This window comes from Neopelma chrysocephalum, unplaced genomic scaffold, assembly GCF_003984885.1.
Source record: "Neopelma chrysocephalum unplaced genomic scaffold, ASM398488v2 Primary Assembly neopelma1_96814, whole genome shotgun sequence".
Taxonomy (NCBI): Eukaryota; Metazoa; Chordata; class Aves; order Passeriformes; family Pipridae; genus Neopelma; species Neopelma chrysocephalum.
Window position 1 is genome coordinate 1,256,037 of NW_020925458.1, and position 14,916 is coordinate 1,270,952.

At 36.6% G+C, this 14,916-nt stretch overlaps 1 protein-coding gene across 5 annotated transcripts in view; it reads right to left on the bottom strand.

Annotated features, from left to right (window-relative positions):
- Positions 1-1,637: 1,637 nt before the first annotated feature.
- GLIS3 (GLIS family zinc finger 3) overlaps positions 1,638-14,916 on the bottom strand; it is a 157,953-nt gene continuing 144,674 nt past the window's right edge. For 3 of the 5 annotated variants that reach the window (XM_027709601.1, XM_027709598.1, XM_027709597.1), the window contains exons 8-10: positions 11,464-11,645; positions 7,132-7,314; positions 1,638-5,920 (exon numbers count right to left, since the gene is read on the bottom strand). In XM_027709601.1, coding sequence (XP_027565402.1) covers positions 5,784-5,920; positions 7,132-7,314; positions 11,464-11,645 — 502 coding nt within the window. In that variant the 3' untranslated portion in view covers positions 1,638-5,783. Of the gene's footprint in view, positions 5,921-7,131; positions 7,315-10,469; positions 10,962-11,147; positions 11,646-14,916 lie in introns of those variants that run through there. The other 2 variants (XM_027709600.1, XM_027709599.1) reach the window with 2 other exon arrangements.

Sequence of the window (14,916 nt, forward strand, 5' to 3'; positions counted from 1 at the left end):
TTTAAACGAGAATATAATAGTTTCAAGGAAGGTAGAGAAAAGATACACAGCAACCTTAAAAAGTTAACAGTTTTCATTCTGTAAGATTAATTCTACCATTCTGTTTCTTGTAGTTGTATATTGCAGTGAGTGAGTATATACAGACATACAGAAGTTGTCCACTTTAAGACTGTCCATTATGGGAGAAACTTTTTAAAACTGCTTCTTGATGTGGCTTATTTACAGTGGATAACAGATACAGTTTAAAAATCAGGTAATTCAAAACACACGTGATGTTATTTGGAGTTATGAAGTGATCCAAAGTAGGAAACAGCAAGTCTGAATATGAAGAAGCATTTTCCTGAGGATCACAGCTGAGGAAAATGGACAGTTGTGTTTTCATTTAGACATCCTCACTCTTAACTTCAAATATAAGGTGTCATGTAATTAGTATAATTAGGATATATGAATAGATTAATATTCAGAATGGAATAATTATGTTCATTATTTTCTTTTATTGAAGGAGATAGGCATATATAAAGATTTATTGAAATATTTTCCATCAGGACAGAGGTGGTATAAATTCAGGAATACATTGTGGCTTTAGCACAGCTGCATGGGAGAATTCCTCTAACTAAATACAAGCAAAAATTTTCATCTTGTGAGAATTTCTTATGTTTCAAAATTTTTTTTCCCCCTAAAATAGGAAACCCCAAACACAAACACTTTATCAAGGAAAAATTCAAACAACCTTCATGCAGAAATTATGTTCTTAAAGGGAATATACCTGTCACATAACTTTTTTACTACTTTTCACTGTTTTGCTATAGGATAGTTTGCTGGACATCATGAAAAAGTGGTACACCTCAGGCACACACAAAAAAGCACATGGCTTTGAAGTATTTTGAAGCATGTTACTCTCCATTGCATAGGGAACTTGTAGACTTCTCATTTGAAAGGTTCTCTCTCTCCATCGAAAAAGAAAAACTGAATTCTGAAACACTTCAATTCAGCAACTCTCAGTTCTTTATGGTTGCTTGCAGGATTCAGTAACAATATTTGCTAAACCATGAGGCAAGTTTCCTACAGCAACTAAGATGCAGTGCAAATAAGATCGCACTGGGCAAAGTTTATTTTTAGTAAAGCTCTACAAAGCTCACATGTACACCTGTCAGTGACTGTGGCTTTAACAGTTTTTATCTGCTCATGGTTGACTCAGAGCCAGCCATGCTAATTTCATAGTAAAATCAGCTAGGACCATTATTTTCAAAGGTCTGTTTGCAACCCTAACACAGGATTCCTCTGAAGTTAGTTAATTTATTAATTTGTGTTTTTTCCTTAGATTTCTAGTCCAATTTATGCATATGGTAGAAGGTAACCTCTTATTTCCTAAGCATGTTGGATTCTTAGGATGTTTTGGACAATATGGACATAAACATGCATCAGCTTCTGTCTCTGTCTTTTGTTTGTATTTTGTCTAATGCAGAGTTTAAAAACATGTTCTTTTTCATACATTAAATGCTCTGAAATAGTGTAATTGCTTGAGGATGTTAGAAACAATAACCAGACAAAAAAGCAAAATGCTTTTATATGTTTTACTGTTGAACCACACGAACAAAGAAACCAATTAAAAATCAAAAATGATCACAACACAAAAATGTAATTAAATTTTCTTCCTTTATTTGTGTCTCCACCCAGGGTGTAAACACCCACTAAGGCATTCATTTATCTGTATCTCTATCTCTATCCTCACTATAACAATAATTAAACCCAGACTTAAAAATCTAACCCGAGAGTTTTTTAGAAGAAATCTCTGAGGGTTTTTTTCCCGTTTCTGTTTCTAATTATATGAATCTATGCAAACACTAGTAGTTTTATGGTGAAGGACAATGACTGGAGCAGTCTTCTTTAAAGGTATCTCTCAACAAGGTGTTCTACAGGTTATATAATGGAGTTACAGTTTTCAGGTTTTATTTTGTACCATCCATATACACATTTCACTTTACTTTTTACATAAAACAGAACTTTATCAAAGAGGACAAAAATAACTTATGATTGTATGAAAAGTAACTATAAAAAAATCACAAAATTATACATACTAGCAGAGCAAAAAGTGTAACTAATTATTTTGATTTTTTTTTCCATGACATGCAACAGGTATTTCTTTAGAGCAACTATCAGTCAGATACACAGTATGGCAAATCAAGATCGTAAGTGTATATGTAAGTGTGTATAAATATGTAGATTACTCTGCAAGGGTTAGAAAAAACATAATCCCACTTTCTCTCCTTACCAAAGTGCTTTGTGTAAAAAATATTACACAAGATGCTGCTTTCTGTACAGAATAAAGGGAATTTTTTTTCTTAAATATAAGCCCCCTCAGCTAATTTTAAATGGTAATTTTCTTTTGCTTTACCTGCTTCTAGAAAATATATATTAGAAAAGCCCAAACCAACAATACAAACCAACAACAAAATTCTATACAAAGAACAAAAAAGTGCTGTTTAAAAAAGTCTGCTATAAAATTACACAAGGAAAACAGGGAATAAACAGTTAAAACACAATTTTTATACTCATTTACACCTCTTCAAAGAAAGCTGAAAACAAAATACAATGTGACAGATTGACAGATGGTTTTAGCACTGCAATACTTCAGCACCTGGTATTATTAAACCATAATGCTTATATGCTTGTGTGTATATATACATAGAAAGGGAGATCCAAATAAACGCATATACTCATAAACTCCCACATGTACATATGCACTTTCAAACTATATTTTAAACTCCAGTGTAGATCCATTTCTAATGCAGATATAAATAGATCATCGAGTCTGAAAACAAGTGAATTGTATAAAAGAATGATTGTAAATAATTTCATTCTAATATTGTTTCATGTCCATAGTCTAAAATAACTTCATCTTCTAGATATGAATCCCTTTAGAAAGTTAACAATCCAGCAAGTAGAATAACAACATAAAAATCACTAAGGCACAAGTATTTGAAGATGACTCAGTAACTGGCATTACTTTATGTATTTTCCCAAGCGCTTTTTTCATTGTAACATGTGACAAACACAATTCCCTAATTAAATATCTAAAATACTTGAGATAAAATAATTCTTTTTTATACAATTGCCCTCAGTGATTAAGTTGATGCCCTGAAGTCACTCCTATTTCAAAGAGAATAATTAAATAATTGTGAAGAATCCTCTCTGTCTCTGAAAAAGAAGTAAACAAAGGCATACCTTTTTACAGACTGGTAGCCCACTCTCGTGTGCTTGATGTAACTATACCCTAAATCCTTCTTTTTAGGATTAAGTCTCATGGAAAGCTGTGAATTTATATATATTATATATGTGTGAAATAATGAATTAACGACTTGCAGAAGTTTCCTTTTTTAAATGTAACTGATGAAGCCCCAAATTATGAACGCCTTTTTTGAATTCTGTACCCCTGCTTTTCCTTTGGTCAGGAAGTTTCAAAATGTAAAGTCCCCCACTCTACTGAACAGCTTGTACATTCGGATACCAGAAAAATATTTCAAAAGGTTTAAAAGTCAGGGTAGTACAGATCTGAAGACAGCAACAATATTTCAGTTTTGTGCACAGCAACAGACAAATTCTGGACAACCGCGTGGTTAAAAGAACCTTGAAGGATATATATGTACAAAGTATGTATGTACACATGTATGTACAAGCATACGTGCACACTGAGCCTGATTCTGCTCTTGCTGACTTTGGTGGGACAAAACACAGTCCCACACATTTGAAATTGAAGTGTTCAGTGTGACTAATTATTCCTGCTGAATCAAGTTATGCTTGTGCAGTGAATGCATAATGGGCTTTAAGATAGCACAAAATTAAAGCTTAATTAAAAAGTGAAACTTGTGGTCAATGCACTGGGCCAGATCATACACTAATGCAAAAGGACTGTGCATGTATAGCTGTAAGGGATGCTTGATGTCATTTACTGAATGCAAACCACATATTGTAACATGTGGACCTATTATTGCAAGCTGGAGCAGGGGGACACCTTCACCTGTGATGCGAGCAGAATAAAAGGGGGAAGAACTTAGCACAGAATTATCTGTATTTTAGTCACACTACTTCTTATTGTACTTCATTTATGTGCATGGTTTATCCATATATTCTACACATTAATTGGATGAAAATCTCTCCATTAAACATTTAAGCACATATGCCTGCACATAAGAATATACTTCATGAATAAAAACCTCAAAAGACTGCCAGTGTTTATAAACATCTGGCATAAATTCACCTATTCAACATAATAGCAAATTATGAATTTGAGCCAAATGCACTGAAAAACTCAAAAAATTTTCTCAGAAAAAAAGAGAGTTTGTATAAACATTTTTTTTTATGTTCATCTTTCCAGAAGAGTGATTTCAGAAGTATAGTTGTGGTCTAGCCTGTAAGAACGAACTGAATTTCTGTCCTTACTATATCAGATCATGAGAACGTTAAGATGCACACCACACAGTTAAGAAGTCCACAAAATGGATGAACAGGGATTAATCACCTAAAAACTCAGTTCTGCATAATGTAAGAGTTGTTTCCAAGGTATACAGAATCACAGTGATGGCATGTCTTCACTGCAAAATACTGTATTTAACTCATAATTTTGTACCTTCCATGAAGGGCAACCACATTTGCTTTCATCCTAGACTAAATTCAAGGACTATAGCCTGACACTGAGTAGAAAAATCAAAACCACCAAACCAGTTTCAGCTTTACCTCTGAGTAACCACAGGGAACACAGCACACTTAAGAGTAGTTCTTTCTGAAAATGTGTTATAGAAAATATTAGGGCAATAAAAAATTTAATTGAATCAATACAAATTGTTTTTTTAAAAAAATCTGTGGAATTTAAGGAAGAATCTTTCCTATGCAGTATCTTAAACCTCCCTATAGAATACTATAGCATGTACAGCAATAAAGCTCCACAATATAATTAAAAAGCAACAGAAAGTTAAAATGTACTTATTCTTATCTGGCATATGTGTTAAATAGAGACAAAGTCTATGTAAATTCTCATGTGTTTAACCCTTCTTATTCATGCTTAAAGCATTGGGTTGGAATGAACATTGGAAAAATAGCAATAGCCATATTGTATGGCTTAAAATACAGAGGGAAGGAAGAGACACATAACTCGAGGCCTGTAAGAAATCCAGTACCAAGGATCTTTGACTCCAAAAAGAAGCCACACCAACACCTCCAATGGGGAGTGAGTGCCAACTTATATGTCTAATTTCTCTCCCTTCTGGATACTGGTGTCTGTTTAACTTCGGAAACATCACATGCAAAAAGGTTGTGCAAAGGTTGTGTATGCCTTTGAAATGGTTTGTAGTATGCTCTAGTTTTACTTCTTTTCCTCTTTTGAAAAACGAATTTTCTAAAGCTTTGTTCTTCAGTAAGTGCACCCATTCAGCTTGAAAGGATTGCAGCTAACAAGCAGTTTTCTTATTTGGTCTCTGAATTCCCTTTGAGAAATTACAAAGAAGAAATAATAAAAAAATAGAGTTGCTGTGCCACAGATGAGAAGAAAAGAAACAATTGCTAAGGTTTTGGCAAAGCTTGCTTTCTCCAAACATTCCCCTTCTCAGTTGGAGCTTGATTAAATGAAGAATGCTCAGTGATTGCTTTTTTCCTCTCCATTATGTATGTATATCCAGTCATATCCCCATACATACGTGGCAGTTTCATGGAGAGAAACATTTTGTGGAGAAATACAAGAAGGGCAAGATGAAATGGAATTAAGTTCTTGTAACTAGATTTATATTACTTTAGCCTTCAGTGTACACGGAAGAAAGCTGGCTAGAACGACGATCCACTGCATTTACTTGTAGGAAACTGCTGTCCTCTGGCATGCTGCAAGCTGAATCACCAAAGATACCTATGGACCCTGCTGGAAAGTCATACACTAGGGAAAAAAACCAAAAACCAGTTAATTAACTAGGAAAGCTATATCATGGAATATGTCCTAATACATATACATAGATCTGGAAATGGCTTTAAATCAAATACAGAAACAAAACAAACAAGCCAACATATGTTTGAAATTAATTACATAACTTACTGCTTACCAATGGAAGAATTTTCAGTTCTGTCAGAATAGAGTCTGACGTACAGCAGATTTCATCACAACTAACATTTCTCCATATAATGGGCATTAAAATTGTGATAATTTTAAAAATAAACTTCATGCTTACTTAACAAATTTCATCATACTGAACTCATGATAAAAGACAATAAAATATGGTAGAACAAACTGCTGTAAAGCACACCCTGGCACAGAAATTACTTCCTTCTACAAGCAATGGTAGTAAACACAAGAGTAACTGTGCATAAAAACTGCCATCTTTTGGATAACAGGTTTATATACCGTGAGATGCCTCTTTGAAATTACACGTCCATTGGCTTTGCAACGCACTGCTGAAGGACTGAGGATGTAAAAGGGATTTCAAAGAACAATAAATGTTAAGTGAATTCATCCTGTGTGGAAGGACAGTAAAAGACTTGGTGCTTAGCTGTGCTTAGGCCTTAAGATTAGGCTCATCGTCTTGTACTGATCCTTGCACAGAGGGAACTTTCTCCTTTCCAGAGCAGCATACAAGCCCCTGAGGTGCTTTTCATCCGGGCAGAGACTAAGTTGAGTGCACACAGACAAGCACACACTCAGGCAGCTCTTGTCATGGAAATGTGAAAAAATTAAATTCAAGACTGATAAAACCCAAACATACGCAAAGCAAAATCAGTGGTTTGAATCATCTCAGGTCCCTGCCACAACACATGCAGTGAAGTGGAGTGGCTAAACAAGTAGCACACGAGGCTCAATGGACTGCATTTCAAAGCAAATACTCAAGCTAGAGAGTGTCTGACCCCCACAGGTTAGAACCTTGAGAAGCCCTCAACAGAGTACAGTTTACACACAAGCCAGTTGTTGCTGTCACCTATGGTGACTGCCTGCCTCCCAATGCCAACCACTCCACAAAGGTCTGAAAAACATCTCCTCTTTTTGAGTCAAAGAGTCAAGTCTGTCATAAGACGTCCCAGTCACATACACTCAGCTCAAGCAGATCAACGTTCACAAACTGTACACAATCATCCACGAAGTCACCAACTGTCATTTACCTGTGATACCAGAATGACCTGAAAAAGTTCGATGGAAAAGGCCAAGCCCTGCCTGGCCCGCTGATGTGGGAGCTAAGCAGTCTTCAAAAGGAGGAACCATATTGCAAGAAACACCATGTTGTACGTTCTTCTGAGCGTCAGCAGGATGTGGAGGGCAGAAAGTCTGAAGCTGCCCATAAAAACCTAGAACAAGAAGAAAAAGGCCATCAGTAAAACACCTGGACAGAGATCCAAAGGATAGCATGTGGAACTGCAGCTGAGAGAATGATAAAAACCTTAACTGCCATAACACCAGGTCTTCAATAATTTTACACAAATAAAGTAGTGTTGATATGAAACTCCCTAAAACTTCCTCCATTTGCTACTGATTTCAAACACAATCTGCTTCATCTTCTGATATCCTGATTCCAAGCATGACCTGTGAGAGGCACTGACTGTCTAGAAGCTGAAATTTTTCAGGAAATTTCTCTCTGTACTCTGCAATCCTGCTGTCTGAACTGGTTCTCTCCAGAGATCACAGTGGGCATCTGCCTGAAAAATCTAAGAAAATGCCTAATTCAAAATAAAGAAAGATTACCCAAGCAAAGTCTGAGTAACACCTGAGAGTCTGTCACTGATGCCAAGACAACTGGCTGATAGTGGGGACATACGCAGAGACTCTGAAGGGCTGCTAGATGATGATGGGGCCTGCTCTTTGCACGTACAGGGTCAGAGTCTAACCCACTAATCAGCAGCGATAAGTCCACAGGGAAGAGAACCAAGACCACAGTGTCACATGGCAGAAAAATCCCCACCAGGGTTTTTTTCAAAAAGCTTTTTGTTCCTGAAGTGATATTTCAGAGAGGCATATAAGCACTGAGCAAATTCACACTGAAGTCCATGCCAAAGTATGTACTTATATAACAAAAATCACTCTTCTTTGTAGGAGAGGGACACATATACAGTCTAAGGAGGCACAGACAGATATTCTGCAGTAGGTTGGTCAAAAGATTTTCTCATGGAAGCAAGGTCTTTTCTCCTGCCTAAAGAACTGCTGTCTAAGTCTAAGCTTTGGAGATTTTGTTCAGTCTAAAGGAAGACTTTTATATGTAGAAGATCACTGGGATGCATTTATTACTGTTTTCTATACTATAGTCTTAAGAGTAAATGTCAGAAATAAAACCACAAATCAGTATTAGAATATCTGTATTCTTTTCTTTTAAGAAAAGCTGTGAATCAAGCTCCTCTCTCCCAGTGCTGTGTCTCCTTGTTCTCACCACTCTCTTTCTCTGCATAAAGGAAGAACACAGATGGTAACACCATCAAGGTGTTACATAGAAGTTGTAGGTCTTGACAGTCCAAAAATAGGCCCAGGAACAATAGCGTCTCTGAAGATTTTATTAGCAAACAACTTACTGCCTAAAGGCTGGTGTGCTATTCTCTTGATAAAGAAAATGTTGAGGTAAGTCATACCTAAAAGCCGCTGTCAGAAAAACAACCCCTTAACTCTGAAAGCGTTTTAAGGAATTTCCTATGACATTACTGTCATCAGAAAAAGCTGTTGTGTAGAGCTGAATCCTCTAGCCAGTCTATTTAATCAATATCCATATTACCAAGTCATTCCAGATGAATTTCCTTCTGGCATAGAAAGATCAATAAGCAATAAAACATTCCCTAAACCCTTAATACATCAACATCAGGGGAAAAAGAAGGAAAAGGGGGGGAAAGAGGGCTTGGAAAACACTTTATAATGCATTTTTTATATAAAAGAGAAGAGAAAAGAGAGGAGAAAGGAGAGAGGAGAGAGGAGAGAGAGGAGAGAAGCCCAAAGAAAAACAACAAGTAGAAGCATGGCTCCTCTTCCACAGCAGGCAAAATATGCAGACTCTGTTTCTGTGAGGCTCTGTGCTCACTCCCAGAGAGGCTGAACACTCACATATTTCATTGTCTTTTGCAAGGGTTGCCCTAGTTGTGAGATGATGGTTTCAATCCTTTTTTCTTTTCTTTTAAAGTTTAACTACAACAAAACCGAGTCAGACTATTGGGAATTTACAAGCCATCAATCCTTAAATACTGCGTCTTGATATTTAAGAATCAACTGTAGTAAAATAATAGAAAATTAAAGAAAAAACAATAGCCATCCAAAACTTAATTTTGAAGCTACATTAGCTACATGAAGGTATTGACAGGTTTTGCCTTCTTTAAACATGTTTTCAAAATAAACTTTTTTCTAAACCAGCAATAAGATGCAATGTGCAAGTTTATTGTTGAGTCAAGACTAGTTACCAGAAACAACCATTTCAATCTATATGTGAGTGGTCTGAACTAGCTGGCAAGATCCTTCAAGACACATGCTGAAGTGTCCTTTCATATCACTCTGTGCTCATTCTCTATTTATGCCTCTCACAGCATCCTGTTACCAGTGTAGAACAATCTGCCAGTAACTTTGACTATTGCAAGCTCAAATCTGGAAGAAAAACTACCGACCTTGGCGTTGAGCTATTGTTGATTCACATTCTCTCTATTTGGTCATTTCCTGCTTAAATAAAAAATATTGTCTGGCAAAGATTTGACCCAGCAGTACATTAAACTCTAAACAGCAGAAAGCACCTGGAAGTGCAGAAAACACTTATATTCGCTAGAAAATTCCCTAAAAATTTTTTATTATGTAAGGAGAGCACGGAAAAGTAATGCAACTTTCCTAGATACATGTTGTTTTCATAATTCAGTGTCAATTACTCATCTTATAAAACAGAGAGCTATAAACAAGAAAAAAAGCATATGTAGTTCTCCTCCCCTCAGTTATATAGCACTATTCTAAATGTTTTTGTGTGCATCTACAGTGCATCAAGTGGAAGGGCAGAGGTCTTAGAACTGTAGCCCAACATGAAAGCAAAATCTCCTAACTTGGTGTCAGGAGTTCTTTCCTTTATTCACACAGTGCCATGCCCAAGATAATCTCCAATACAGCTCAATGTAGGATAACATGAAATCACATGCAATTCAGGCCCTGGACCCTGATCATATCTAGCCCATCATTCAAAATTACCTGCTAGAGAACTACCTGTAGTATCAGTTTTCTGTGTTTTCATGCAACACTGGAAAAATTAAAAAAAAGGCAAACAGTTTGGCTAATAAAGTTCCAGCAGCTGAACATTTCTTCTCAGGACTGCAACTCTGGATTGTATAAGTTGGTCTCTTATTAGACTGTTTAAAACACACACATGTACAGGGTTATGTCAATTGTGTTTCTTTGAATCAGTTACAATGCAGCCAAGATCCATGATGTCAAGATACAGAGCAAACAGTTGTTCTTCTGACATGATGGCATTATTTCCTTAGGAAAGTGAAATAGAATTGCCTCTAAAAGCAAGAAGCTCTTGTTCTTTATCATACAAAGAGCTTTGTCCTGACAAGTGTTGAATATCTGAAAAGACCAGGTGGAGAGCCCATCTCAAATTCACACCTGAAATTGTGGTCCATATAAGTTTGGGATAGAGTCTCTCTCCCATTGAACTGATGTGGACAAAGATTTCCTTGCAGATACGTAATGAATGACTGCCACAGTTATCATTTCCATAAGGTAGGAAGTTTCTCATGGATATCCATTCCCTCCTCAGTCATCTCTCTGCCTGGCACAACAAAGAGAGAGTATTTTCTCAAGAAAATCATTAAAACTGCCATTAAGAAATATACATCATGAGTGAGAAGCCATTACTGCTACGGTATGTAAAAATGCCAGCTGTCTTTGGCCTGAAATACTTCAAAATAGTGTTCCTCTGCAGTATATTTCTACATGTTCACCAGGTGAACTACACAATACCAAGTAATCATTTGGTACCATCCGGTTACTAGGAAAAAAAGGAAAAGAAAGAGTAATAGAGAGATATGAGTCACATACTCTACTAAAAGACTGATTTGCAAATGTGAAAAGCTGTTTCTGTTTATTGAAATCTGATTTTTTGTAATTCAAAGATAACTGTTACTAGTAGAGCTATCTGTATAGACACACTAGTGTAACTAACTCATATCAGCTAACAATTTTTTTTAAATAAATGGCAACTTTTTTTTAATTAATACTTTGTATGATTTTGAAATTTTTTTCCATTATTCAGCCAGCTCTGAAAATCAGTCTGAAGAGAAAGCTATAACCCCATACTAAGATGGATAACAATTAGCTAAGGTAACAATTTTAAGGAAGTCTGAAGGCAGAGCCCTGAAGGCTACTTCCCAGAGTCGTTCATAAGCAAAGGTGCCTTAAAAATATCAGTGCCGGCCTCTGAAGCACCTAATTCGAAGCCCAGCAACAGTGACAAACAACTAATGTTAGCAATGAAGATTCTTCCTTCTTACCCTGGATGTGGAGGGTATTTGGTTGAAAAGAAGGGCTTTCTGCTGGCTGGTATGTCTTTAGAGGCAATCCTGCAGGCTGTTGAAGCTGGGAAGGTTGTGGAGTCTGTCTCTGCAACATGGGATGTGGAACAGACATTCTCTGGTGGCTGATGAGGTGAGGAGAAGGAGCTGGAGCAACAAACCTACGAGTTCAAAACCACAAAACTGTAAAATCTCCAATACATAAGAGCTAAAGATTGTTTCTACTTTATTTAGTTCACTATCATATTTAGCTATTTGCATAGATACAGACAATGTAAGAGTGTGCAGCCCAAATAAGAGATATTTTTATATCGTGACATATCATTAGATTTGACAATTGTGAAATTAACAGGCTAAATTGACCCTTATTATGGGAAACTCTTTTTAATCCACTCCTTCCGTGTCTAAGTCTTAATGGGAGGAGATGCCTCATGGTGGACCTAATTTCTTAGGCATTGCCAGCTGTTCATTTTAAGGCTTTGTATCAATTTTTTCTATCAATAAGTAGCTGTCCTTCCTGAAGGACAATCTGAAGGCAATATAATGTAAATAGAGACAAGTGTTAAATTGCTTCCAGAGTCTGACCAGATCAAAATGTTGATCTGGACTCAAAGTATAAACTTAAAAGCCTCACAGAGCAGGAGAACTCTTGTTCTTGGTGGAGCTGCCACATAGGTTCAGTGGTATGTTTTGCACAGCTCTGTCACTACTGGCACTACAAGGATACACACTACTTTTGAAGGTTTTAAGCAAAAGTTTTACAGACTTTACTTTTTTCATGGGCATTTTTTCTACATTTCCTTAAAACTGCATACCTCAAAGTACACTACAGGTAGGTGCTATGATAATTTTTGTGGACAGAAACCCATCCACTAGACCAATGGGTTCTGATTAGTTAATGAAAGCTCAGCCTGGGCTCACAAATGGCTCTGGGCCACTTTCTCATGCACGAAAGGAGAGATGGAAAGGCCAACAAAAAAGAGCCAGGATATTTCTGCAAGAGGGTGAGTGGAAACTGATGCAGTATTCCTGTCACAGATCAGCCTCTCCATTGCTAAAAGCAAGCTGCAAGGCTGCTGAGAGAGTATCCATCTATCCTTTCCTGTGTGCTAAGTAGCTGCTGCTAGAAGGGATTAGAGCTTGCAGTTAACAGTCTAACAATATCCTAAAATGTGGATCTGGTCCTTGTTGTCCTGAGACTAAACCTCAATACACAATATGACTTCAAGCTAGCAAAAAAGTATGATTTTCCTGAAAAAATATAAGGAAGCTTTTATTACATCCTGAATACAAGAGGAAGTGCAACTGCAGTAGTAGCACTACAAACCATCTCTGGACAGGGTCATTGTACAGGTTATAACTGCATTTAAATCCAAGTCACCTGAGATCTTTCATGTTGCAGCTCAGAATCTGCATCTGCCACACATTATCTGCTTCATTTCGACTTCATTTGAAACCTATTTACTGGTAGTCCATAATCTGTATTTGGAGTGTACCAAGCATCAAGATGAACTGTGGATGATTTTCTACCTACTCAGTTTTCTTTGAGAATCACATTTCTATGCATATTAGATGGCATTTGGATGGTCTTGGTGCTGAGGTGATATTAACTTCATGAACACATCTTCAGATATGCTACATAGATGGAGGAGATAAATATGTCACTACTGAATTCGAGTCTTTAATGTGTCAAGTATTTCATTGTTCCAGATAACTGATGCAGAGTAGACTTAAAGACATACTAAGGAGGAAGGGAACAAAGCATGCATGTGTTTCACCATCATACTAGAGAATAACTTTTTTAAAAAGAGAAATCAGTAGTGATATTGTGATAAAAAGACCAGAGACTTTTAAAAAGTGCTGCAACTACCTGGTTATATGTCTCCTGAGTAATGACTATAGTTAGTCTTTCGTATAGCACTCAGAGAGAAAGACTGTTAGTTGCTGCTATAGATGAAAAGCAATGCACAGACACTCTTTAATACTATTAATTATTTTAAAAATCATGGTATATAATCCTCTGTGTTTTCAAAATTATTTTGTGAAAATTAATATCTGAAAAATGGTTTTAACCAGCACCCACCCACAGGGAAAAAATCCTTTTCAAAACTCAAAGGGAAAAGCACAGTTTAAGAGACTTCACATTTGATTTAACATTCAAAAAAACCCTCCCAGTAATAATGAATTATATTGTATAGCCAGACAGGGCTCCATTTTAATAGACATAGTGGTCTCTATAATGATCTATATATCAATTCATGAATCCCAGGCTTACTCATATGCATGTCCATAGTTATCTACCTTTTCTTTTCTTCTGCTTAACAAAAGAAAAACTTGTATTTGTCTCAGTTCAGTATGTTACTGGGGGAACTGCAAATTTAATTCTGTTCCTGAGACAATCAGGTCCAGCTTGTAACCACTTGGAAATTGCTATCAAGAACTATGGCCAAGCCTAGGAGTCAATGCACTCAGGAACCAGCCATATTTACAGAAAGTTGCCCTTTCCCGTGCTTGATGGGTACGAAATCAGAGCAGGAATATTTCTGGAGCCATTAAGAAGCCTCTTCCTTTCCAATAGTAGCTAGGAAAAGGTGTCCTCCTGGGGAGTTACTAGATTTAGTAGTAAGCAAGATAGATGACAAAGTTACCAAAGCTTACCTCTTTTGATGAGATTAGTTAAAATGACACATATAAAGGTGACTTTTCAATGACCAGTACTCCTTGTGGATACATGAAAAAAAAAAAGATTTTACTACATCATTTTTTTTACTGGATCTGGCCCAATGATACCTCTACTCTTTAGCATTAGTCACTTATATGTGCCATTTGCTCACTAAAAAAAAAATTTGATAGTCTTAGCAGACAATCCTCTGAGGTGTCCCATGCCTGGAAAGACGTTACTGTACTTATTTCAAAACCACACTGTTAAGGTCTTTAACCAAAGACTTTCTTTGAAGCAGCCCCTTGTATGCCACATATAAAGGACTTAATAACATCTGAAGGTTGGATGCCTCAGCTCCTTAGTTAGAACTATTCAGAGGCTTTTGTTTCTGGAAGTCTGGCTTGGAGCTAGTTGCAGAACTTATTACAGCATTACAGTGCTGCTAAACTGAATGGTTCAGCCCTAAGATCTTCTTTTCAGCCTTACACAGTCTCTAGAAATTCCTCTGAAGCAGGATGCCTCACACTTTAGGGACACACTGCTAGCCCTGGTAAAAATCATCTGGAACACCAAGTCCCTGAAAAATTTTGTTCGGGTCTCACATCAGTAAACCAGTTACTTCTTGCTCAAAAGAAAGATGCATATATTGGACAATTCAATAAATAACAGAAAAATAATGTAAAAATAATAATTTCAAGCATTTAGCACTGTCAACTTTGGGGCACTGAGCTGCACGTTAACTATGCCATATAAACCCACAGTTTTTTATT